General features: G+C 37.9%; 1 protein-coding gene across 1 annotated transcript in view; it reads left to right on the forward strand.

The window, feature by feature from the left end:
• Window positions 1-26389, forward strand: part of LOC134212024 (protein bunched, class 2/F/G isoform) — a 540084-nt gene that overhangs the window by 42666 nt on the left and 471029 nt on the right. Inside the window, exon 3 of the mRNA XM_062689516.1 lies at window positions 1105-3377. Coding sequence (XP_062545500.1) covers window positions 1294-3377 — 2084 coding nt within the window. The 5' untranslated portion in view covers window positions 1105-1293. The remainder of the gene's footprint in view (window positions 1-1104; window positions 3378-26389) is intronic.

Consider the following 26389-nt stretch of genomic DNA (forward strand, 5'->3'; position numbering starts at 1 on the left):
AACATAGTTTTCGGCGAAATAGGAAAAGTCAAGAAGTTTCAGACTTTCACATTGTTGCATTGGAAAGTTATTTCAATTTGAAAATGTAATTCGGGTCATATTGACCCGAACACGTTAGGAAGGTTAATAATTAATTGCTAAGAAATTAATTAAGAATACATTAAGTAACTTTTGAACTAAAAATGGTTACATGTTCCAAGAACAGGTATAACGTATAGATGATGCACCTCTTTCCAGGTCAATTTCTTGCTCGGATGGAGCGTATGACGGTAGTAGAAACAATCCATGAATAGTCAAGTGATAAACTAGACATGGACGAAGTCAAAATAAAAACAAGAGACCATGCGAATCAAATAAGAGAAAAATGACACTGATTGCATTTACTTAAAAATATTTTTCCGGTTTATGCATAGATGGTGATAATTAGAGAATGACTAAAATCATGTATTTTTAATTAATCACGTCACACAAAGATGATAGAATGCTTTCCTGTTTGCTCAAGTAATTTAAATTTTATCACATGGTGGCTCTAATCAGGAAGCAATTTGTTGGGTTGCAGATTTTTGTTAGTGAAAAAAATCGATCAAGCATGTCATAGCATTGGTTTTCCAGTTAGCCTTACGAGTACAGGCGTAGGATCGTCAATCCGGAGATGGCGAGTTCGATGCTCGGTCCGATCAAGGATGTTATCGAGTGGAAAACAATCTCGATCTCGACTTGCTGGGCATAGTGTATCCAATGTTCTTGTCACACAAGATACATACTCATGCAATGGCGTGCATTGCAAATAGAATACTAAGTTGAAAAGCAGGCTAAGTTCCAGTTGGAATGTAGAGCCATAGAAGAAGAAGGGGAGTGTCATGGCATTGTTTAATTTTTGTTTGCAGCCTCATGCTTTTGGCGGATTTTAATTTAGTGTTTATGTTTCGAAACATTTCCTGAATTGTGTAAAAAATTGCTTCATATGTAAAAAAAGCTTAAAATGATTGTCGAACATTACATTCAGTTGAACGTTTCTAGGAGAATGAGCTTTAATATGACATTATTCGCTACCTTATAATATCCTAATAAACTGATATATTTTTTCATTTGCTTTCTTTGCAGATAATTCCAGTATTTGTGCTGAACGAGTGACCGCGAGTGTACGTGTGTGCGATTGGTGTGTTCGCCCTCTTACGTGCGCGTGTTTAAGTGTAAGTTTGTGTGAGCATTCGCGTCGCGCGCGAGTGAAGTTCATCCCCGACCCAGTTGTTTAGTAAATCGGCAAAAATTCCGAAAAATAAGAAAAAAAGTATGGCTGAGAATTCCGTCAGCAACAGTTTACCATCGTCACATCAACATCCAAAGACAGCAGGTCGTGGGGGAGGTGGCGGTGGTGGAGGAAGTCTTTTACATCATAACAAATCGCTGGACATGACTTCGTCAGGCGGTGGCAGCAACAGTGGTGGCAGCACATCGACAACCCCCGGGAAAGGTGGCGGGAAGCATGCAAATGTCATTCACCGGACCACAAGCGAAAGCTTACGGTTAGGGGGTGGGCCTGGGGGGAGTGGTGGGGGAGGCGGAAGCAGTGTAAACGACAGTTCCATAAGCAGTTCGACTCCGCCGTCTTCACTAATGCACTCGTCCGGTTCTATCAACAGTATCTCGAGGGCTATTGCCGCGGCTACGGCCGCCGTCACCGGGAAGACGTCCTCGTTTATGATCACATCGGTGACAGTTGGCGCCCGCACCAGTGCTGACAACGGCGATGACTCAGCAGATGACCTTGACGAATCGCACACTGATGACAACAGCCGGATAACGGACTTTGAGAATGAGACTCCATCATTTTCTGAGGATACGTTTAGTAAGGAGGACGTATTTTTCGCTTCGAACGCAATTGGAAGTGTTCCAGTCATTCCGACGAGCTCTCAGTACGGCTTAGCTATCGTGGCACCAACAGACCGTGGTCACGGCGCAGAAGCCCTTGCAGACGCAATGCACGTTAGTGTTACAGATGCGGGTATAAATATAATGGGGCACGCCAAGGACGATGGCAAAGATCCACACCATAGAAATGAACGATTCAAGGTGGTGAAAATTGAAAGTACTGAACCATTCAAGCGCGGCCGCTGGGTATGTATGGATTACCTGGACCATAGTACGCTACAGGCTTCGCCAAAGGAGGGTGCATCCGGAGCCGGCGAAGAAGCATCTGCTGCATCTACAATCGTCGATTCCAACTCCATCCGAACTCAGGACAGTGGAGTGGTGCTGAATGAAAACTACGCATCAAATGCGGTCGATGGAGACAATTCTGATTATCATACTCATCTAGCTGCCAGCGTCCCAGCTAACCCTATCTTAGGTCTACTAAACAATGAATCTCCTGGACAAAGTCTAAATCTAACCCAACCGGCAATCGGAACGTCTGCTGGCGGAACCATTCCTCAATCTCAGCAAACTAGTCATGCTCAACCTGCAACAGTGCCGCATAGCCTACCGCAGGCCCAGCTACAGAATGCCCTAGCCGGAGCCGGAGCCGGCGCAGGCAACGGGTCAGTACCAGTTCCAGCTGCACAACCGCAAGGACAATCCCAATACTATCCTCACACCATGTCCAATATGGCGGATATTACTCAACAGCAGCAACCGCAACCACAACTTCAGCAGCACCATCAACATGGTGTCACTCTGCCAAGTAACATTCAGATGCAACCGCAACAAGCGAACAGTGCAGCTTCCGTGTCGTCTACCGTTCTTCCGCCAGTGGCAACTGCCCCGTCTACATCACAGGAAATGAACATCGTCATCGCCAATCCTCAGCATCAGCAATCACAGCAAACGAGCTTCCCCTCTCCTCAGCAATTTCAGCAACCCTCCCAAACTAATTCTCCAGTCGTGGCCAGTATCGGCGAGCCGATGCCTACGGAATCGGTCATTCTATCGCCGTCCTCTTCCCTGGCTACCGCTGGCTCTGTTTCAACTAGCTCGGTAGCCGGGAACCTTCCCCCTCAACAGCCAGAATCCGCTGCGCCGGCAGCTTCGTCGGAGCCGCTTGTAACCCCCTCGGCGTCAACCACATCATCTCCCGTAACGGCCACTGCAGTAAACAGCGAGAGCAGCATTTCTGCCCCAGCAGCAAGTTCCACGCCCAGTTCGGCTGCCAACGCAGCCACAGTCAGCTCCCCTTCCATGTCGAGCACCACAGGGGTTGCCACCACCACCAGCGCCAGCAGTCAACAGAAACATGCTTCGATCGCTGCTGCCGCTGCCGCCGCCGCGGACCATCTTTCGGAATCGAACCTACTGTCCGCCGTGGCGGGAATCACCGCTGCAGCGGTTGCCGGAACCGGCGGAGAGGATGGCGAAAAATCCGGCGAGGATGGAGAAAGGTATGTGGCACATTTGATTAACTACATTTCGTCCAGCACTGATGGACCTCTGATGTCTCTTTTAGTCTCCTTCATTATTGTTTCTATTATTTGTCTGAATTGGAGGAAATTGTTATGTTGTCTTGATGCGCACAATCTCTCAGTCCCGGTCCAATCCGCTTCCCGCTCCCGAATCGAATCCAGTTCCATGAGCACCCGAACATTTCGGCATCTACTAAACTCATCTTTCGTCGCACATTATTCGATCATCACTAATCTTTATTTTTCGTTTCGTACCTGTTTGGCGTAGTCAGTTTCTCAAAATTTAACGATTGTTATCCCATTTCTTCGGTTTATCATCAATCTCTTTATCGTTCAAAATCGTAGAACTGTTGGAACATCAACAATCTACATTGGAACTAGGTTAATAGCACGGCTGCTCTTCTACCGATGGAAGCCGCAACAATGTTTTAGTTCTAGTTGTAACACGATACCAAAACAAACAAACGCACATACCACTTGGTGGTGACACAAATCAGTTAAGCACATTATGGGAAATAATCGTTCCATTTAGTCGAGTGGCATTTATACAAAGTTGCACTAATTCTTGCGATCGCTTATAAAACAAGAACGCTTGAGTAGTAGGAAGAGTGAATTAGATTGTTCTTCGGTTTGCTTACCATTCTTGCCTGGTCGGAGACACACAACAGGGTTCATACTATACAATAGTTGTTGTAAGAAGAATTGTGCTGATGTTGACCGAGTTTAATCAAAGTATGTGATGTTTCACAAACATGTCGAACCACCTCTTGGAATTTTTCAATTAACTTTCAAAGTCAACACACATCCTACGAACGTCTTTCCTAATCGCACGATCGCCGTTTGGCTCACACTTCCGCTTGGCCCAATCCGATCGCTACGGTGCGGTTCCTTCCCTATCATTATTATGCGCGGCAGTAGGAGTAAGTGAGGTACTTGCCTCCGGAAAGTGCAAGCAGCGAAAAAAGTCCATCCAACATCGTGCAACATTGTATGACTTTGTATGTGCACCAGCGAGGTCTACCCACGAGAGGCCCACTACAGTCTATTTCAATTGGTTTGAGCTTTGCCTGAAGTATGAAATAATGTTCGTTCCAACCGGCAACCTTTCTCCTGCCTTTTTTGTGCCTGATGGGTTAGCGGTGGCGATAGAAAGAAAACGGGGATCGTCGTCCGTGCCGGTTGCGGTGCGATGTGACGACGCTGGCTGGTGTCCTGGGGAAGCAAGCATTATTCAGGTTGGGATTGTTCGAGCGGTTGCTGGTTATGAAGATTGACTTTTTAATTTGCGTGAGAGACGAATGAAGGTGCCCGTCGTTCGTCGTTACCTCTTTGGTGCGGTTTATTCAACCCATAAATCGCTAGAGAATGTTTGCAGTTTGGCACTCTTGCTTTGATGTTTTGCCGGTTTCTTCTTCCCTTCGAAAATAATAAACTTCGAGGAAGTTGTGGATCGAAACGATTAGAATAGCTCGATTAGAGAAAAGCTTTCTATATTTCATACCGATTGAAACTTTAAAAAACAGTTGTTTAATCCGTTCTGTGTTGAACTTAATTAAAAAAACACATTAATAAAGTTTAAAAAAAAAGTTATTTAATCCAATAATATAGATTTTGGCAGAGGCGTCGCGTGGCCAATTCTTCAACCTGTGCACCGAGCGGTGTATTTCGGTTTTCATCTGTATGATGTAGCTGTCAATGTATCAGCATTGAAATTACGAGTAAGCACGCGCCGGTGATACTTTTTTTTTATTACATTTGTTGTAAAAAGTTAAGCATTCAATGATGTAAATTATGACGAGTTGATAATTGTTCGTGCTTCCCGTATCAAAGTTAAATATTTTGAGAAACACCTGACCTCCAAAAGGTACCTGAAATGACACATCCAATATGAACGATCTATCTTCAACCGTGTTTCCCATATGTTTCGTGTATTAATTAATTTTGCTTCTAATTAAAATTATCTATTAAAAAATTTTGCTTCTAAGCTACATCTAATTTATCGAATTAAACTCATACTAAACTTAAAGTGAATGTGGGTTTAATTGAAAAACAAACTAATCTGGGGAAACGCGCATGCGCTGTTTTAAGCAGTGTAGGTTACCTACTCGGTAGGCACCAAACCGATGTGCTTTTCTGCATCGGCACCAAACCGTGCACTGCAAACGATGAACGCTTTGGCTACCTATACATCGCCGATTGCGGTTAAAGCGGATGACCTACACATACAAAATAATGCGTGTATGATGCATGGCAAACCGTTCTCTGCTGAAAGTGCACGAGTTGGACAACATGTGGCGGTGCGTCGTCGTTTCGGTATCGTGGAGTAAAATATAACGCGCCCCCATCTTAGCATTTCGGTTGCCTCATATCACATGTCGCCTGTAAAAATTCCGTGCATATTTTACGATTATGTATTAAATACATATACTCAATCGTTAAATTTGTACTAAATATATGACAAATGCACATAATCCAAGTATTTGTATAAGAATGACAAGAAATCTATTGCGAGTTTAAATGTTAGGGACAAAATTGCTACCTGTGCAGTGCACAGGTTGCACATGCGGACGCGACGCCTCTGGATTTTGGTAAATAGATTTATCGTTGAAATTAATGATGGCAGACATTAGAGGTAGAAATTCAGTAGTTCCGGCGAGTCCTTTATAAACCGAAATAACGCAAGTTTCGCTTCTTGGCTCTTAAGTATATATTCCATTAGGCAGCGTTTTCCATACACGCTAAGGAATAACTTCAGAAAATTGCGTTGAATCCATGTCATACTCGTCAAAATAGGACAACCCAAAAATAGAACTGGTGGATGGGAATAAAGTAAACAGCTGAGTGATTGTTTTTAAATCGGTACCTTTCACCTAGACATAATATCCAATGGACACTTTAAAAATTGACACAAGCAGATTATGTTCCCTTTTACGATAAACGATGTTGTACAAATAGTCCCTTGAAGAAGGCTTGAAATAAAGTCGAAACGTCGTGAAAAATCTATAACAGTCAAATTAATTAGCCAAGACTGTAGTGCCGTCAGAATTATGTACCTTTGATATACCAACTTCAGTTCAGTCCTCATTATTTAAACCAGAAAAAAGGGATATGATACTTTCTGCATACTTTTCTATTTCCAATGGACAAGGATAATGTATTCCAGCAATGACAAAGTAAACAGTATGTTCAATAAATTGTTCAACAAATTAACGCAGTTCTAAGAATGGACTACAGAATTCCAGACTACAGTGACCAGATTCAATCACAATAAGGTTTTGCCTTTCTCGTACATCCAAGTTGTACCGAAAGGATATCATTTCACTCCGAGATCGAACAGGTAGAATTGATCACGCGACCCACTGGAATGTTTAACGTGAGAAAGCCAAACAAACAGGCTCCCACTAGTAGATAAACACGAGAAAAACAGCTGATTCGATCCATCTCATAAAATGTCATGTTAGGTTGCTGCAAACAGTTCCACTTGACTCGTGCTACTTGGAGGATTATGCTCAAGCCGTTTTTTAGCAACAGTCATAAAGAATAATGCTGGTAGCTCCTTTATTTGAAGTGGATTGCATGCGCAATTTCCACGCGTGAGTTACTCTGATAGAAAGTGTCACTTTAGTAGACCTAATAAATTTTTAAAATCCTTAGTTACCTCACTCTTTCAATTATTTCTACAGATCCACTACTGTTAACTATTGTTATGTGATAAGAAAGTAAGCGATGGTTTTTTAAATTGGATGTAAGAAACGAGCTTTTTCGTTTATTTCCTATTCTAGCAGTTACTGCTAGAAGAGTAAAGTTCAAGGTTCAAGTGAAAGAAATGGAAATGATATGAAAGTTCATTTCCAGTTGCGAAATATAGAAAGATACAATTTAGAGAAATGAAACGGGATTGAACCCTCGTATGATGCGTGGCCATATGAATACTAAGCCTGTAGAAAACATTCGTGAAAAAGATGACACAATGTAAAATGTCAAAAATTTGTTCAAAAACTGATATGGGTCAGTTTTTTACATTTGTTTTTATAAATTTTAAAAAATATAACCGAAAGTTATTAAAACTCCGCCAAAAATTGAAAAATTCCGCAAATTTTGCAAAAAAATGCGTAAAAAGACGAAATTTCCTTCCTTTTATATTTCAAAACTTTAACTGAAATTTTATAAATTTGAAAAAAAAATTAGATTTAATAACATGCAAATTTGAAAAATTACATCAGAGTTTGAAATTGTCATAAAATTAAACAAATCTTTAGGAAAACTTTTAGAACATCGTCGAAAACAGTTCCGCCGAAAACAGGAAAAACGTAATAAAAAATTCTAAATTTGTGAAAAAACTTTTTGCCGAATTCGAAATATTAATAAAAATGTTCTAAAAATGCAATATTTAACTAAAAGTCTTATAAGTTTTTACTAAAATACCAAAGTTAGGTCGAAAATATCAAAATTATTTTCACCAGAAAATTTAAAAAAAATTGTACATTGTTTTGTAAAATTCATCAAATATTCAAGATTTTATCGAAAATTTTTAGAATGTTGTCGGAGTACTAAGAAATTCAATAATTTTGCCGAAAGTTTTTAAATTCAACATTCACTTCAATTATTTTAAAATAAAAGTGTTAAAAAATTAAAAAAATTAAAAAAAACAACAATTTCAACATTATTTTGATAGGACAGAACTTTGACAAAGATGTAAAAAATTTCTTCCCTTCTTTACTTCTCATAGAAACCCGAAATCCCCGTTCACAAATATATTTTTACGCTTCTTCATCGCATCACAATATTTTCTTCAAAAGACACAATCAAATCAATTGCGTATATATTTCACAGCATTTCATATGTATGCGACTCATTCCCCGAATTGAAATCAAATTGAACTTTAAAGTGAACAAGTGAACCAATTGTTTCTGACAAACGTCTTTTGACCGAGTGATTTATTTTTTATTTTTGAGCTGTTGCTTTTGGGCTTAGTTTTATTTTGATTCGGAAAATGAGAAGCAGCTTAATTTGACGTCGCTTAAAATATGCCAACCTCATCAAGCGTATTATTGCATACTTCACACATAAAGTTATACAGCAACACTGTTTTTCAAATTCAACAAGGGGAAGTGATCGAGTCGCGTCTGGTAGTTTAAAGCAGTGATCAAAATTGGTTTTATGGCACGTTTAAAAGCGAATTTATGAATATTATCGACGGATGGATGTTCTTGGATCAGTGGAAAGAGTAAGGGATAGTTGGAAAGGATGAGCTTTAAACATGGACAGTCTGCGGGTTGGTTGGGATTAACTTGGGAGAGGAGGGATTTGTAAAAAGGAAGTTAATCGATATTATGCATATTTCAATTTAAGAGTAGAGCTTTACATTCAAAAGCAGGCAAATGTAGTTGCATATTTCCAGATTTTAAATTTAACGCGAGCTAATGCATTGACAACCTTGCTGGAAATAAATTCAACCAGAGGAAAAATTCTAACTGCCAGAGGCAATTTAAATGTATTAATAATAACTAAAAATGTAACATAGCAAATAAGGATGATAGTTGTTAAGAAAACACGGAACACCTAGTCTAAGAGATGAATGCATGTATTAGATAATTAGCAAATACAATTAGCTAAAAAAAAACTTGCTGGAATTCCATGCCAGAGGAAAAAAAACCTATCGTCGCCATCAGCATTGCGATGTGTACAGCATTTGGTGAGAGAATCGTAGCGAGATACCAGATCTTCGAAGAGATGAAAGTGTTGAGCAATATTACATTTTGATGCAAGGTGAGCGTACGCTGTGAGTGTAGATGCATTAGCCGAGCAAATTTACCCACTAGATCATTCCAATTCAGCTTATTCATCTAACGAACGGAGTTTGCAAAGGTCACTTCCATAATGAGAAAAATAGTTCGTCTGAAAATATAAAAAAACCGCGTCAAAAAATGTTCTTTGCAAATTTTGGAAATTTCACCAAAAAACTGTGGAGCACAAAAAAAAGAAAATTTTGGCATGATATTTTGAATGTTTGCCTGATCCAAATTCAAATCGACAAATCGTTGAGATTACAAAATTTCTATCGAATTTTTTTTGAAAATTCCTATTAAATGCTGGTAAATTTCATTCAAAATTCCAAAAACTAACTTTAATAAATTAAAAAAAAAAACATTCGAAACTTGCAAAATTTTGTTTTGTTAAGATCTTAAGATACATATTATCAATTTCATCAAAAATTTCATCGAATTTTTGCTGGAAAATTTTAAAAATAGTCTTAATTGCTGGAAAGTTTATCTTTTTTTCAATTTTATCGAAAGATTTCAACTAGAACTACATACAAATATCATCAAGAGATTATTTTCAAAAATATTTACAAAAAATTATTTAAATACATGTAAAAAATAGGTTGAAGGATTTTTTTAATTTCGGGATTTAAAAAAACTGATGAATCCACCTAGCGGTGTTGATGCCTTTTTCGATGCAATCATTTAATTTCGACTTGGTCCGATACCAAAAATCTCCAGCCAAAAGTTTCTGAATTTATTGTAAAGTTTTCAAAGCTTTGCCAAAAATATCAAAACTTTAATCAAATCACAAAATTTTAAAATGTGGGAAATAAAAATAAAAATCTAAGATCTAAAAAATGTTAGCGTATACTCAAAAAATATTCAAACATTGTGCTAGTAATTTTAAACATTCATCAAAAAATTTCAAAAATTTAATTTAAAAAATTAAAAATTTCGCCAAGATATTATTTAAAAAAATATATATCTTAAAACTTTCTTTAAAAATATTAATAGTTATTCAACTAGTCGGACCGGAATTTTTAATTTTGAGTAATTTTTAACAAAACCAATCAAGAATATTCCGACAAATAAATTGCAAATTTTCTATATTGCACTTTGGATATGGTTCTCGATAAAAAAAAGGCGTAGAATGATTATCGCAGAAGTGTCGCCATTTTCTTGAAAGTTTTAATTGCATATTATTCGGCAACTCGGCCGTACGAAAACCATTTTTTTGTTAAATATCTTGGCTGTGCATATGCATAGCACATGTTTCGAAATGGACAAATTGATATGAAATTTGCGAAAAAGAATCCACGTGTCTTGGAGGGACTCGAACCCTCAACCTCCTACTAGGTTTTTTTTCAACTTAAAAACTCCTACTAGGAGTTTGAGGGTTCGAGTCCCTCCAAGACACGTGGATTCTTTTTCGCAAATTTCATATCAATTTGTCCATTTCGAAACATGTGCTGTGCATATGCATAGCCAAAATATTTAACAAAAAAAAAACTTGAATGTTTTTTTAAGTTGAAAAAAATCGCAAAACAATTAAAGTTTTACAGAGAATTTAAAAAAATCAAGGCAAAACAATAAAAAAAGTGAACTAATTTTGTAAAATTGCATAGAAAAATTGTAAAATTTCGACAACGATTTCAACGAGGGTCCCAAAAAAATGTCCTCAAATTATAATTTTACAAAAAAAAAATGGTTTGTTAGACTAATTACGTATGCATATTTTCCGGGCTTTTCGAACTCCCTTCCCCCATGTAAGATTTATCCCATACAAATATTTGTTTTGTTTATATGAAGCGTAAGAAACTGACAAACCCGACTTCCTCCCATAAGTGCGTAATTAGTTTACGACCTCTCTACAAAAAGCAAATAATTAAGAAATATTACCAAAATTTCACCAACTTATAAAAAATTTATCTAAATTGTCAAAATATATTTTAAAAAATTGCATTATCTCACCGGAAAACTCTCCATAGCTTAAAAATATGTGCAAACAAATGTTCGGCTCGAAGGAAAACAAATAAAACCCGTTAGGGATGTATTGGCGGTCCTTGATTTAGAGTATATGAGCCTTATCTATCTGTTTTTTAAAAGAGATTGATGTTTGAAATTGACCCAAATAACCACTAAGCACTCCAATACGCCAAACCGGCCATCTAGTGCTACTTCAAACTTCAATGCTTACGAGTTGGTTGAGGCTGAGATAGGCAAAAATTTGTCGAAGTTCAAATCAGCATATTTTTTTTGTAGAATGATCCGATTTTTATTAAACTGGGACCATCGGACGCGGAAAGTCTTTTAGTACACTGTCCCCAAACCTCTGATTATCCCTTGGCTACCGGAGATGTTCCAGGTTTTCCGAGGGTATGTAAATTTTTTTTTCTTCTGCTTGTCATTTTACATGACGTTAATTGCCATAATGTTTTATGCTTTCCCCAGAAACTAGAATTAATATGCTGGTCAATGCTGACTGCAGATCGAAAATCCGTTAGGTATACGCAGAGATATGGCCATTTTCTTGAAAACGGTACGGGATTGGCCATACACCCTGAACAAATGTCACTTTCGCAGAACACCCGGAACTTGTTACAAATTGGCCAGAGAGTCTTACAGTCCTCAAAAGGTATCTTTAATAAAGATCCTATATTCATCGTCGTGGGAAAACATGAATTTTGACATCCATATATGCATGGCTCCAGATGGTGCCAAAACCGGCCCCTCCTGGAAGGCCCATGGAACCTGCTGTAAGGGTGGCAGTGGACACTATCATTCTGGAAATGTTTCTGTAATCATCGTCCCACAAAGCCATGGAGTCAATAATCATATTTGCATTATTCCGATCTGTCATCATTTCATCATGTTCTCGATACTGTTTTTACGGAAATGGCCATATCTCTGCGTAGTTTAGATGGATTCTCGATCTACAGCAACCATTGGTCGGTATATTAGTTCTAGATTTTGAAGAAAGTATAAAACATGATTAAAGTAAACGTCACATAAAATGACAAGCAGTGCATAAAATGCATCTTGAACATACCCTAGGAAAACCCGGAACATCTCCGGTGGCTAAGGACCAATCTAAGGTTTTGCAGGGGTCAGTATACTAGAAGAGTGTCCGCCTCTGATGGTCTGGTTTTATCAAAATCGGATTATTATACGCAAAGTTACGTTGATTCGACATAATTTTACCTAGGGAGCGGGACCATTTGGGCAGCACCCCCTATTCCCGTCCGCAACGTTAATAACTCGACCGCGTTCCAACCAAATGGCTTGATTTTTTGTACATCACTAGATATCGACAGAAACTAACCATGTACTAAAAAACAAGTAATTCGGTTGTAATGCGATCGAGTAATGACCGTTGTAGACGGGAATAGGGGGTACTGCCCAAATGGTTCTCTACCCTATCTCAACCTTTATGTCTAATCCCTGTATGTCGATTTAGCGAATTGGAGTGCTTATTGTGCTTATTGGTTACTTGGGGATTCTTTGTGTGTCTCCTATCTGTAGCATTTCCTCTTTATAATGTCCTCTTCTTTTCGTTGTCTCCCGTCTTGTTTGTTTTATGTTTGTCTTCTATTACATTTATTACATTTTGTCTTCTGGCATTTATCAAAATCCAATACCAAAATAAGCCAATGACATCGCAATCAATAATTTTAAAACCCTAAGACCCCTCTTTTTTTCATATTATGTATTTGTTATCCCTAACCTAGAGTCAGCCCTGTGTACGTCAGTTACCCAAACTAACTCTAGCTGTAAGAAAAATCACAAAAAATGTAAAATGAATTGCACAAAAAAAAAAAACATCCGGCTCCGTAACGCCAAATAGCAAATAAGCTTTTCAAATAAACGCAAGATTTAAAAAAATGTTGTGTTCTTTGCGCATAAAGGAAATTCCATGTTATCGCGCCTCATTGCAGAGATCGACAAGCCATGAGGCCTTGAAATTTTGAAATCATGTTGGTGAAACATCTTCAACGCTGATCGAGTCAGCAAATCTATTCTTGTCATTCTTTCAAAGCGTGTTAAGTAATAACTCACCACCTTTGGCTAAAGCGCACTTGAACGGACTGCAGACTTACGATCTCAACCTAGCTGCTACAACTTTCACGGAATTGGAAGTCCAGAAAAAAAACTTCAAGATATCGACAGCTCCAAAGGACTTGGTGAAGATGGATTCTCACTATTATTTATCAAGGAGTGCTCCGATTTGCTTGCTCTACCTGCTGCTCTGCTTTTCAATCGCTCACTCGTCCCTTCAACTTCAGAAGCTCCTCAATAACGTCCATTCATAAATCCGGAAATGTGCTCGACGTTCAGAACTATAGGGGAATCTCTATTCTCAGCTGCCTCGCCAATTTTTTTGAAGGTATGATGCTGGATTTTATTTTCCCAGCAGTTCAACACATCATAGTTACCGATCAACATTGATTTATTGAGAAACGTTTGTCTAGCAGGAATCTTATGAATGATGTGTCTATGCTAATCGACAGTATAGAAAGGCGACAACAAATCGATTCTGTGTACGTGGATTTTTTTAAGGCTTTCGATTAAGTACCTCATTACTTGCGGTGGAGAAACTCCGAATTATCGGCTTCAATGACTTCAATGACCCACTTGGATCGCTTCATACCTCGACAACCGCTGGGCATCTGTGAAACTCGGCACAGTTAAGTCGGTTCCTTTCCGTATTACGTCTGGGGTGCCACAAGGAAGCCACCTTGGGCCCCTACTTTTTGTGCTTTTTGTGAACGATTTATGCAGCGAATTGGAATCTTCAAAATTAATGTTACTGACGACTTGAAAATGTTTCGAGTTGTAACGTTGCGAGTTGATTGTTGCGTGGTGCAAGCAGATGTTAATAGGCTTTTGGACTGGTGTGACAGGAATGAAATGGCAGCGAATGTAAACAAATGTAACATTACCACGTTCACACGTCTGCGCAGTCCAATAATTTTCGAATACACTATGCACGACCTAACTTTGAACCGAGTCTCGCTCGTCAAAGTTCTAGGTGTTTCACTGGACAGTAAACTTCGTTTTAGTGAACACATCTCAACCACAACAGCTAAAGTTTTTGCTATATTGGGACTACTGAGACTGCGCAACACCCGAGATTTCAATTTCACCGCCATATGAGCACCGCTGCGAACTCGTGAGTCTTCCTATTTTGGGGAGTAGGAGAATGCTTCTTCAGAGGCTCTTCGTATTCGACCTACTGGAGAGCAATATTGACTGCCCTGATCTCCAGGCGGAACTCCCTTTTAATACCCCGTGATCACATTTTAACCATTCTCACTCTGAAATTCATCTAATTCCATGTAAAAACTTGCTTCTGTTAGTGCGTAACATCGTTTACGATGAACGATGAAAGAAATGAACGAGAAAACATCAAATTTAATAACAAATTATTTGGCGGATTTGGCATAACAATTATTTGGAAGCACTGGCAACCACCTCGTCGAAGCAACCGACTGAGGAAACAACAAGGCAGTCAAATTTGAGTTGTCACATTCTTCCTAGGTCTATACGATTGGGGTCTCCAGTAGCCTTGCGAGCAAAGGCATAGGGTTGCCAATCCGGAGATGGCGAGTTCGATTCTCGGTCCGGTCTAGGATGTTTTCGGGTTCGAAACTTACTCGACACCCTGGGCATAGTGTATCCTTGTACTTGCCACACAAGATACATACTCATGCAATGACGGGCATAGAAAAGCTTTCAATTAATAACTGAGGAAATGCTAAAAAGAATACTAAGTTGAAAGGCAGCCAAGTGCCAGTTGGAATGTAGAGCCATTGAAGAAGTCTGTACGATTAATAACATAGTCGAAGACTGTAACAATTAATAAATAAATAAATATCCTTCAAATTATTTCAATTATTACGCGACGCAAAGAATACACTATTTGAGCAATTACCCAAGATAATTCAGTAAAATGTAGTCATGTAACTACTGATGTTGGTTTTTCATTATAGCACCCAAACGAGTGCTACAATGTTTTTTTTTGCAATTCCTGATCAAAATGCCTGGTTTACAGTTTGTCTTTGAGTGATAAAACGGCCTACTTTTCCAACGAAATGGGTGCTTCAAAGACCATTATGCAACTCAAATGAGTTGCATAAAATCCATTAAAGCACTTATTTGGGTGCTATAATGAAAACCCAACATCAGAACAGTAGTTACATGACTACATTTTACCGCATTAGCTTGGGTAAGTGTTCAAATAGTTCCAATAGTGTCGCGTAATAAATTAAATAGTTTGATGGCCCTGAAATCAGAATTTTCCAAAGGCAAGTTCATCTATCGCTTCAAGGCTTGTTAGGCCATGCAATGTGGCAAGATAACATGGAAAATGATTGTTCTTTGCAGCAACATGATTTGTTGGTAAGAATGATCATGTTAAGTAAATCAGTTTGTACCGTTTTGCTACAGATTTATCATATTAAAACCCATTTTCGTCATTGCTAAAAAAATAGCGTGTACAGCTCGTTGCAAAACTCGATTTTCTCAGCACTCGAAGTACAACTCGTGCTGAAAAAATCATCTTTTTGCAACTAATTGCACAAACTACTATTATGCAACTCATTTGAGTTGCATAATATTCATTAAACCACCAGTATCGTTGGTATGGAAAAGTAATCCGTTTCATCACTCAAAGACAAACTATAAAACAGGGAATTGCATAAAATGTTTTTGCAATTCCTGATTATAATACCTGGTTTACAGTTGTCATTTGAGTGATAAAACGGCCTACTTTTCCATACCAACAGAATGGGTGCTTTAATGACCATTATGCAACTCAAATGGGTTGCATAATATTCATTATAGCACTCATTCGGGTGCTATAATGAAAAACCTACATTGGGACAGTAGTTACTTGACTACATTTAGCTGAATTAGTTTGGGTGAGTGTTTAAATAGTTTACTCTAAGCGTCTCGTAATAAATGAAATGGTTTGTTGGACATAACATCACAATTTTCCAAAGGCAATTGCATTCATCGCTTCATAGCTTTTCAAGCTATGCAATTTGGCACGATAAGATGGAATCTTATTGTTCTCTGCCGCAACATAATTTATTGGCATGAGTGATCATGTGGAGTAAATTCGATTGTACAATTTTGGTATAGATTTATCATATCAAAGCCCATTTTTCGTCATTGCAAAAAATAGCGTGTGCAACTCGTTGCAAAACTCGATTTTTTCAGCACTCGTAGTATTTATCCAACTCGGCAAGCCTCGTTGGATAAACGTACAACTCGTGCTGAAAAAATCATCTTTTTGCAACTAGTTGCACAAACTACTATTATAGTTCTGTCACAAATCAATATTAATTTCCAGTGAATCAGTTTTTCTTGGATGCGCATGCGAAACAAGCTACAAAAGAGAACCAACGACAAAGCTTTCTCAAAGCTCGGAGATAATAATGACAAAGATGCGAAAAAAATTATCAGCAACAAAAAAAGAAGACAAGTTTGTTGCTAACTTTTCATCCCGTTATTTTGAATTATCTCTACAGCAAATTTCGGTTTTATGCCATCGTAGTTTCTGCTTTTATGGAAATATTCAAGAATCTAACTCAGATTACAAAAAAAAGCATCGTATTCTCGGAAATATCAAAGCATTCAAGGCAAATGATTCTTGTCATATTGTGTTTGGGTTTTGATAAAGGCTTGTCAGTAACATATTGATTCCCTGATAATGTCACACAGTGTTAATGGATGAAAGAAATTTTTATGTATACTATCATTTTTCTTATTGATTGAAATAATCATATTTTCATACCTGAAATGGACTGCAAAGTCAGGGTATTTTATTCTTAGACTAGTTGACCCGGCATAGTAGGCGGAAATGTGCGTTTTCAACTACCTATGCAAAGATTCCCATACAAAATCAAGTTTTAGTTTTTCACAATTTTCTTAGCATTACTCTTGGTTTTCACATGAGAAAATACCCTATAAACCCGTCGGTAACTATAACGAATATAACTGCTGAAGGAATGAATAAAATCCATCCAGCCGTTTTCGAATTTTTATTATAAAGAAGATTTAAGTTGACATCCTGTTTTAGGAACAAATAGAAAAAGTTTAATTTTATTTGACACTCTGAAAATTAGTTTGGGTTCAACATGGCTTTGAATAATTAAATAATTCCCCTCCCTCTATGTTGCAGCACGCTTAAAATTTATAATTCTAATAAAAATAAATCACTTTTTTCTCTAGTTTTGTTATGATGAATTTGGAAGCTATGGGATTAAGAACGGGATCCCCATGGAAATACTAGCAGAAAACCGGAATTTCACAAGGTTCAGAGTGCAGTGGACTTTATGCTTGCGTGACTCAAGATATTACCAGCGAGTTGCTTCCCCTATTTAGGAATGCTATTCATATGTTAATAAGAAGACTTTCTTTGAGTATCTACGCACGAGATATTGGCCATTAGTTGGGTCCAGTGCTGTATCCGGAGAATTTTCACATCAATAGAGCAGATTATTGCGTTTGTCTGAAAATATGATAGTTTACACAATCTAAAGTTTACTACTGAACTGATTATATATAAAGCCCCTATGCTAATAAAGCTATTAGGAGGACATAAATGTGGCAGGACACAATATCAATGTCGGTTACACCTATTCATAGCGTAATCCAGCCTTATTTTTTTATCTGCCTTCCTGTAGTGGCTAAGCCACTGGTTGACTTGAGTAGAATCTAGCTTCTAGAGCACAAAACGCAACCATTAGCATTTAATGAACGCAAAAAAGGTCCTCTGCTGGAACACTTTTGTTCACCTACGTCAGCAGAACCGCTCTTGCCGTTCATGACAACGGCAAAGAATGATGCCTACAAAATAGTTACAGCTAAAGAAAGTTCCCATACAAAACAAAAACGCCAGCGGATTATCGCCGTGCTTCCCTATCCGTTATAGGAAGCACCTCAGCACAGTCTTCCAGACGTTCGTCCAGTTTGGCGTGCGACAGCGATGTTGAGTTCAAAGATGGGAAAACATCACGGCAATACAAGAGACTCAACTTGCCTGTGGGTGAACCGAGTAACATACAGAGAGAAGACGACGACCGGCGACGCGAGGCGGTGACGTATGATAAATCAATAACCTGCCCCAGTGGCACTGAGTTGTTGTTGTGGTTGCTATTTTAGAAGTTTGCCAGCCTAAGTGCCAAGTCGCAAAAGAAGGCTCTCCCATCTGAGTTGTACCTCCGTTGTTGAATGATGATGTTTGTATGTCCTCTGTGGGAAAGATAAATACAGTCTTCGAGTGGAATCAATTTGACAATTTGATACACTTATCACACTGATTGGATGGGGAAAGGCATGGAACAGGGTGTTTTCTGTTTCTGATGCATTTTTGATACTTTTTAGTGTTTTTTCATCAAGATTCATTTCGTACATTTGATACGCTTTCGTGGAGCTTTTAAGTGCATTGTACTACTTTTCTTAGCGTTACCATCAAAGTTCCCTATGAATTTTATTCCTGACTTATTATTGATATTATATTGATAAAACGGGCCCTCCTTAGCCGTACGGTAAAAAGCGTGGCTACAAAGCAAGACCATGCTGAGGGTGGCTGGGTTCGATTTCCGGTACCGGTCTTGGCAATTTTCGGTTTGGAAATTGTCTCGACTTCCCTGGGCATAAAAGTATCATCGTGTTAGCCTCATGATATACGAATGCAAAAATGGTAACCTGGCTTAGAAACCTCGCAGTTAATAGCTGTGGAAGTGCTTATTGAATACTAAGCTACGAGGCGTCTCTGTCCCAGTGTGGGATGTAATGTCAATAAGAAGAAGAAGATTGATAAAACGAAGTTTTGAACCATCAGATTTATCAGAATATCATCTTCTTCAACGGCTCTACATTCAAACTTGACCTCAGTTATTAAATGAAAGCATGGATATGCCCGCCATTGCATGAGTATGTATCTTGTGTGGCAAGTACAATGAATACACTATGCCCAGGTAGTCGAGAATGTTTCCAACCCGAAAACATCCTAGATCGGACCGAGAATTGAACTCGACATCTACGGATTGGCAATCCTACGTCTTTGCTCGCAAGGCTACTGGAGACCCCGAATATCAGAATATAATGTAGTCATTTATCATCCCATCAAATGCAGGTCTTTGCATAAATGATACATCTAAGCTGATATTTAGAGCAAACCAAACTCTTCTCAGAACTAAAACCGCAAAAAGTTGCATTTCTCCCAGTATCATGCTGGAAAGTTTCTTTGAGTAATCACCACAACGACAAGCCGTAATGTCGCACACAGGTAAAAATGCCTCATTACTAGTTTAGCTGGTTGTCAGTTCTTTATATGAACGAAGGTGTATATGCCGAACCGAACGAGCCATAATTTTTGCTTCCTTCTTTGCATGCACGGCCCGGCCTGGCCGGAGACGACCTTGAACTTCGCCTGGCACACGCAAAGAGAGCTCGCGAGAGGGCGAAGAAGCGCAGAGCAGGATACAGGCGACTGGTTTGAGTTGGAATGGGACTGCCAGCCAGCAGTTACCAGCTGAGCTTTGAGAATGAATGAAAGCGGGTATCCGACTGAATTGGTGGCCGGTAGAGCTGATTACCATATTTGTCTCCAATATTTTTGCAAATATGATTTAGCGGATTGTGTTGCCTAAGAGGTTAGTCAAAAGGGGTTAGACAAAATACTCAAATAATATTGATATTTTCTTTATTTTTGATGATTATTACATAAGAGAATACCGTAAGATTATGGCAAAATTGTGCCCATCAACTTTTACACGGAGATAGTTGAATGATATGAGATTCCTTCAAGGCATCTTCAAAAATTATTCATTTTTACGATCCCGACTAAATCCATTAGTGGAGGAATCCACCCGCATATAAATCATTCGATGTCAGAAAACGAGAAGCATCGTATCGTATGAGAATGAAACGCACTAGGAAAAGTAGCTTCAAACGTCGTAACGCGCAATTTGCACGAGTCCATCTTATCTTATCCGCGAATTTGTCCCATTTTACGCTTCTGCCGCACCACAGTCGACGTCGGTCGACGCTTTATTTCAGAACCGCAAGTCTTTGGGTGCCGATTCCCCCCATTCGTAAGCAACCACCCTCTACTCTACTCTACTCGGCTACACCCTGCCCGGTCGATTGCAACAAAGTATTTTTACTCGAGGTTTATTTTTACCACCTTGCCAAGCGTAGCAGACGACTCCTGTACTTTCTACTTCCAAGTCTGACTCTGACTGACATTTTTCGCACATTTCGCCTTGAAAGCAATGACGACGACAAGTACAACGCCAACAATGTGGCTAGGACGCCTCTCTGATGGCAGCAATCCCAGCGTCGTCATCTTGAATAAACACACGCGTGCGACGATGTTTATCAACTAGAGACACTTCGGAAAAGCAAGATCGCAACCAGTAAAACTGTAACTAATCTCTAAAAGTAACACAACAAATCGCTGCCATGTCCCACTACACTATCATGCGCGCCAATCTTAACAGGGTAAACAAACAACTTGAATGGGACGCGATAGGATGGGAATCTCACTTTCAACGTTGCATTCGGCGAAGAGAGTTTGCATTGTGGGTCGAATGCTGCAAGGAATGAATCAGCGTACATACTCGAATTGGTAATATTGTTGCTCCTCTTAAAATAAAATTATTTCAAAGAAAACTGGAATAGTTTTATGATATTCTACTATTTGTTTTATCTTGTTTTTGTCGTATGTATGACAATATGAAAAAATCCTCGTTTGAGGTACAAAACACTTCAAAGAGCAATCATATTGCGCAACACAAGGATCCCCTGTTAATATTGCGAGCAGAGGCGTAGAATTTGCAATCCGAAGCTGGCATGTTTGATTATCGATCCTGTATACATAAGTTAGGTATGGGTTGGCCTCGCAAAAGTTAAAAATTTATGCCACTAAGCCAAAAGATTGCAAAATCCGAAACAGAATTTACTTTAATGATATTTTTTTATTCGAGCTCCCTACACAACTTCGACCGGAATATTTCTTCAAAGGTTATTTCAACAATTCATGAAATTATATTTTTTTTTAATTATTATTGTTCCGTGATTATCTAAAATATTGCATTTTTATTTGATTTTTCTCCGCATATTTTATAGAAATTTCTTTCGACTTTTTCTTAAAAAAAATACTTTCGGAATGCTACGGTACTTTTCGAGCAATTCTCCCAGGAATCTCTAAGGGATTGCTTTCCAATTTTCAAAAAAAGAATCTACTGAAATTCCCCCATCAAAACATCCTGGGAATTCTCTGTTTTTTTTTTCAGAATTCCCTTTTTGAATGACCGAGTGTTAGGAAAAGTACAGTAAATTACTGTGATTCTCTGAATATTTACATTGAATCTCATGCAGCGAACAAACCGAAACAGTTTGCAAAAAATATATACCTACGCGACATTTTGATATTTTTTTTCTTCATCGACAAACTGCTTATCTGCTGCTTTTTAAGACCGAAGCCATAGTGAACGAGATTAGAAAAGACCTGACGAGTTGGAGTTCAGAGAAGAACTAGACAAGCGTTCTGTGTCATACTAAAAGCTAAAAGTTCTGTAAGGCTTACGCGTGTCATTGATAGGTATTTCTCGCTGCATTAAAGCTATGTCCATTTAGAATCCGGAATAATAAAATCATCTGTATCTCGGTAATCGTATCTCGGATTGACGTACATATAAGGTTAATACATCAAAACAAGGGTAATTCACTGTACTTTAAGGAAAAAAATATTGATACAAATTATTTCTTTCTGTTTCTAGTAAAAATTTGCACCTTCTTCTTTATTCCTCTCATCAAAAGTTGCACACCTCCGGAGTCAACTTCCTTGGCACATTTGTTCCACATTTTGGTCATCTGAGTCGCGTCCCGAGCTGTTTTTCCACTTTTCTTAAGCTTCCGCTTCATTACTGCCCAAAATGTCTGGATGGGCCGGAGCTGTGGGCAGTTGCGTGGATTTATGTTTTTATCGATGAAATCTTTGTTATTATCGCGATACAACTGGATGACTTCCCGGCTGTAATGGCAACTCGCCAAATCTGGCCAAAACTTCACGGGACCTTTATGGGCGTTATGGAAGGTAGACCGCGGTTTTTGAGACATTTCTCCTTGTACAGCATCGAGTCCACTTTGCTCCACAGCTGCGTATCCCTTGCCAAAATCATCTGTTTTTTCTGCAAGTTTGTCCAAAAAGCAAACTAAAACTTCGTAGGAATCACTCCTCGTGCCGTCGCCATGTAAAATTTTTGGCTAGGAAGCTGTTCGAAATCCATTTTGACGTAGGTTCCAGCGTCGATGACCAGGATTATCAACGTGGGTGTGCAGATTTTTTTCTCTCCTTTCGGCTTCCATCTGGAATAATTTTTGACTCGCTGCACGAAACATCGTGAAATTTATACCACAGCAAGTGGGCGCCTAGGTAGACAAACCGCTGTAAAAGAATTCTTGCAGCGGTCACTTTCCGTGCCGCTGCAATACAATAAATGATTCCGGATTCTAAATGGACATAGCTTTACTTGAACCAAACACGTAACTAAAACCAAAGTCAAAGCATCACATAGCCAGCCTCATTGCATTGACGAACTCTTCAATTCGTTTTAGGTAGGTTATTTCCATAGAACAGTTATAGAGCCAACTTAATCGCCAGCGATAACTATTCCTTCATCTCATCACTTCGCTTCGTTCATGTGTCGTCAGCCTGAGAGTTTCGTGCCGCCCGCCGACCGGTGCGGTCAGCATTTGCATGAGCTTTTTTGTTTCGGCTCGTGCGCACCGCAAGCAGAACAGCTTAATATATAGCTTAATTACCTGTGGCACATAGCCTGGAAAGAATTCCCAGAATTTTGTTTTTAATTCCCGAGAAATTCTTTTTGGTATTTTCAAGATTTGTTTTTCGTAATTTCTAAGAAAAATATTTTTGCAATTTTTGAGAATATCTTCGCAACTTTGGAGAAATTCATTTCGAGTTTTCCGAAAAAATCCTTTCAGATTTTGAAAAATTGTCCGGATTTTCTGAAAAAAAAGTTTCCAATTATTGTTCGGAAAATCCAATAGACTGAGATTTTTTTTAAAAATGCAGTATTTTCGGAAGACGAGAGTGAAATGTTTCGCTTCAATCGCAATCACCTGAAAATCTGAAAAGAATTTCTATAAAATTCCGAAAGCAATTACTCGGAAAATCAGAAAGGATTTTTTAGGAAAATCCAAGAGAAATTTCCTAAAAAAAATCAAAAGAAGATTTGTGGAAAATCCGAAATAATGTTCTTTAAAAAATTCCGAAAAAAATATTCGAAAAATCCAAAAGTATTTTTTTTTTGAGAAAGTGATTTTTTTAATCCAGAAGGATTTCTTTCAGAAAATCTGAAGAACTTTTTCGAAAAATTTTATCGGAATTTCTACGAAAAATCAGTAGCATACATTTTTTCGAAAAAAAAAGGAAATTAATCTTTTGGACAATCCAGGTGAAAATTTCTGCGAAATACGTTCAAGGAATTTTTCAGAAATTCTGAAAAGATTTTCAAGAAAATCACAAGAAGATTTTTTTGGAAAATTTGAAAGCATTTTAAGGAAAATCCAACAGAAATAGCTCGAAAATTCGAATGGAAATTCCTCAATTTTACAAAAGCAAATTATCTGAAAATCCCAAAAAAAAAATTTTGCGGACAATTCGTAGGGATTTTTTTAAAAAATCTTCTCGGAAAGTCTGGTAGGATTTTACCGGAAAATTCGAGCAGAATTTTTCGAAACATACGAAACATTTTTTTCGGAATATCTCGAAGAAGGTTTCTGAAATTTCTCGGTAAATAGGAAAGGATTTTTAAGGAAAATCCGAGAAAAGTTTCCTGAAAAATTCGAAACGAATTTTCTGGAAAATCCGAAATGTTTTTTTTTTCAAAAATTTCTGAAGAAAATGTTCGGAAAGTCCAAAAGTTTTTTTAAATCCATTTTTTTTGTTTAATCCAGAAGTATTTCTTTAAAAAGCTGAAGGACTTTTTCGAAAAATTGAATCGTAATTCCTACGGAATATTAGTAAGGTATTTTACGATGATCTTTAACCTTTTGTCTGTGCTCTGGGGTCAATATGACCCCAGGCCAATTTGAGTGGCTGCCATTTTTTTAGTTTTCAACCGATTCTCTTAATTTTTGGTAGTTTGGTAAAACTCGCCGAGATCTGTCTCCTAGGTGCAAATTCGCTTGAAAAATCTTGAAAATATGCGCTACAGTGTCCTTTTTAAAAAAAACTTACGTTGTCTGTGCTCTGGGGTCAAATTGACCCCAAATTGAAATTGCTATAACTATTTTAATGTTTGGCAAATTTTGGATTTTTGGGGCTGTTTCGAAAGATAATTTAATCATCTTTCAGGTCGTTACCAAAGATTGACTATAGGTGGGCGGGTACATCGCGGGGAGGGGTTTTCGTAAAAAAGGGTACAAAACAGTGATTTTTCATGCTTATTTCACTTATATTTATATTATTATATTTGAAAATCCTACCCATTTTGAACTGCACCTTTTCAAAAGGTTATGCAGGAAGGCGTCTGCTTTGACATGAGGCATTGATTGGTTTAGCGCTTGGTCGCTAGGTGGCGGTATATTTGAATTCATTATTTTAGACTACTCAAGTATCTCAGATATATGGAATTTTCTTCATTGTAAATATTCTTATCGCACAATTTTGAAATTTGTAAAGGTGACGTCTGTAACAAAGTTCGTCTGGTGGGAAAGACTGTCATGTGACGGAATAAATAATAAGGAAATTTACAAATAGGCGGTGCTAGTGTATTTGCAATATTCTTGCGTATATGAAATATTGCTTTAGCTTGAGATCCCTCATACCTACACCCAAGTTGTATTCGGCAACATTGTTCAGGATGTCTAGCACTACAAAGCGGTGCTCAATATAATGAGCACTTCTTCCCATTTTTTAATTTGTGCGATAAGAATATTTACACTGAGGAGAATTCTATATGTATCGGAATATCTTGAGCAGTCTAAAATAATGAATTCAAATATACCAAAACCTGGCGGCCGAGTTCTAAACTTATCAACGCCTCATGCCAAAGCACATGCCTTCATGTATAGCCTTTTTTAAAAAGTTGCAGTTCAAAATGGGTAGGATTTTCGGATATAAGTAAAATAATCATGAAAAATCACTGTTTTTGTACCCTTGTTCACTAAAACCCCTCCTTGCGATGTACCCGCCCACCTATAGTCAATCTTTGGTAACGACCTGAAAGATGATTAAATTATCTTTCGAAACAGCCCAAAAAATCCAAAATTGGCCAAACATTAAAAAAGTTATAGCAATTTCAATTTGGGGTCAATTTGACCCCAGAGCACAGACAACGTAAGTTTTTTTGAGCACAGACAGAAGGTTAAAAAAGAAAGACTGCGGAATATTTTTGAGGATTTTTTTTTGGAAATTCAAAAAAGGTTTTTTTTCGGAAAATTCGAAAGCATTTCTCAAAATTACTAAAGGAAATTATCAGAAAATCCTATTTTTTTACGGACAATTCGTAGGGATTTTTTCGGAAAATTCGTAAGGGTTTTTTTTCGGAAAATTCAAAAGAAATTCCGGAAAATTTTAACAGATTTTTTTCAGAAAATTCAAAAAGAATTTCTCTGAAAATCCGCAAGGAATTTTTCAAAAAATCAAAACTAAACTTTCCCGAAAAATCCAAAAGAAATTTTCTGGAATAAAAAAAAATCTTTTCGAATTTTTCAAAATATCCTCTTCAATTTCTCGAGCAATTTATTTTGGATTGTCCGAAAATTCTTTTGTATTATTCGAGAAAATCTTTTCGGATTTCCCGAGTAAAACTATTTATTTTTCAAAAAAAATCCTTCCAGATTTTTTCGTTAAAAATCTTTTGGATATCCAAATATTCCTTTTCAGATCTTCCGAGATATTGCTTTCGCATTTTCCGAAAAAAATTGTTCGTATTTTGCAAAAAAATTCTTTTCGTTTTTTTCTGGAGAATTCCTTTAAGGGTTTGGGTTATTTTTGTCTCGGTTAAGAGCAAATTTTGTTTTATCTCATTCAAGAGCTTTGCTTTGTTTCGTGATCGACCGTTTTACCACACTGTGTTTTTTTTTTTCAAATTATTTGAATTATTTTTTGGATTATTCGATAAATTTTACTCTGATTTTGTAAAATAATCCTTTTGGATTTCCCAAAATATTTATTTTCGGATT

Source organism: Armigeres subalbatus, chromosome 2 (genome assembly GCF_024139115.2).
Source record: "Armigeres subalbatus isolate Guangzhou_Male chromosome 2, GZ_Asu_2, whole genome shotgun sequence".
Lineage (NCBI taxonomy): Eukaryota > Metazoa > Arthropoda > Insecta > Diptera > Culicidae > Armigeres > Armigeres subalbatus.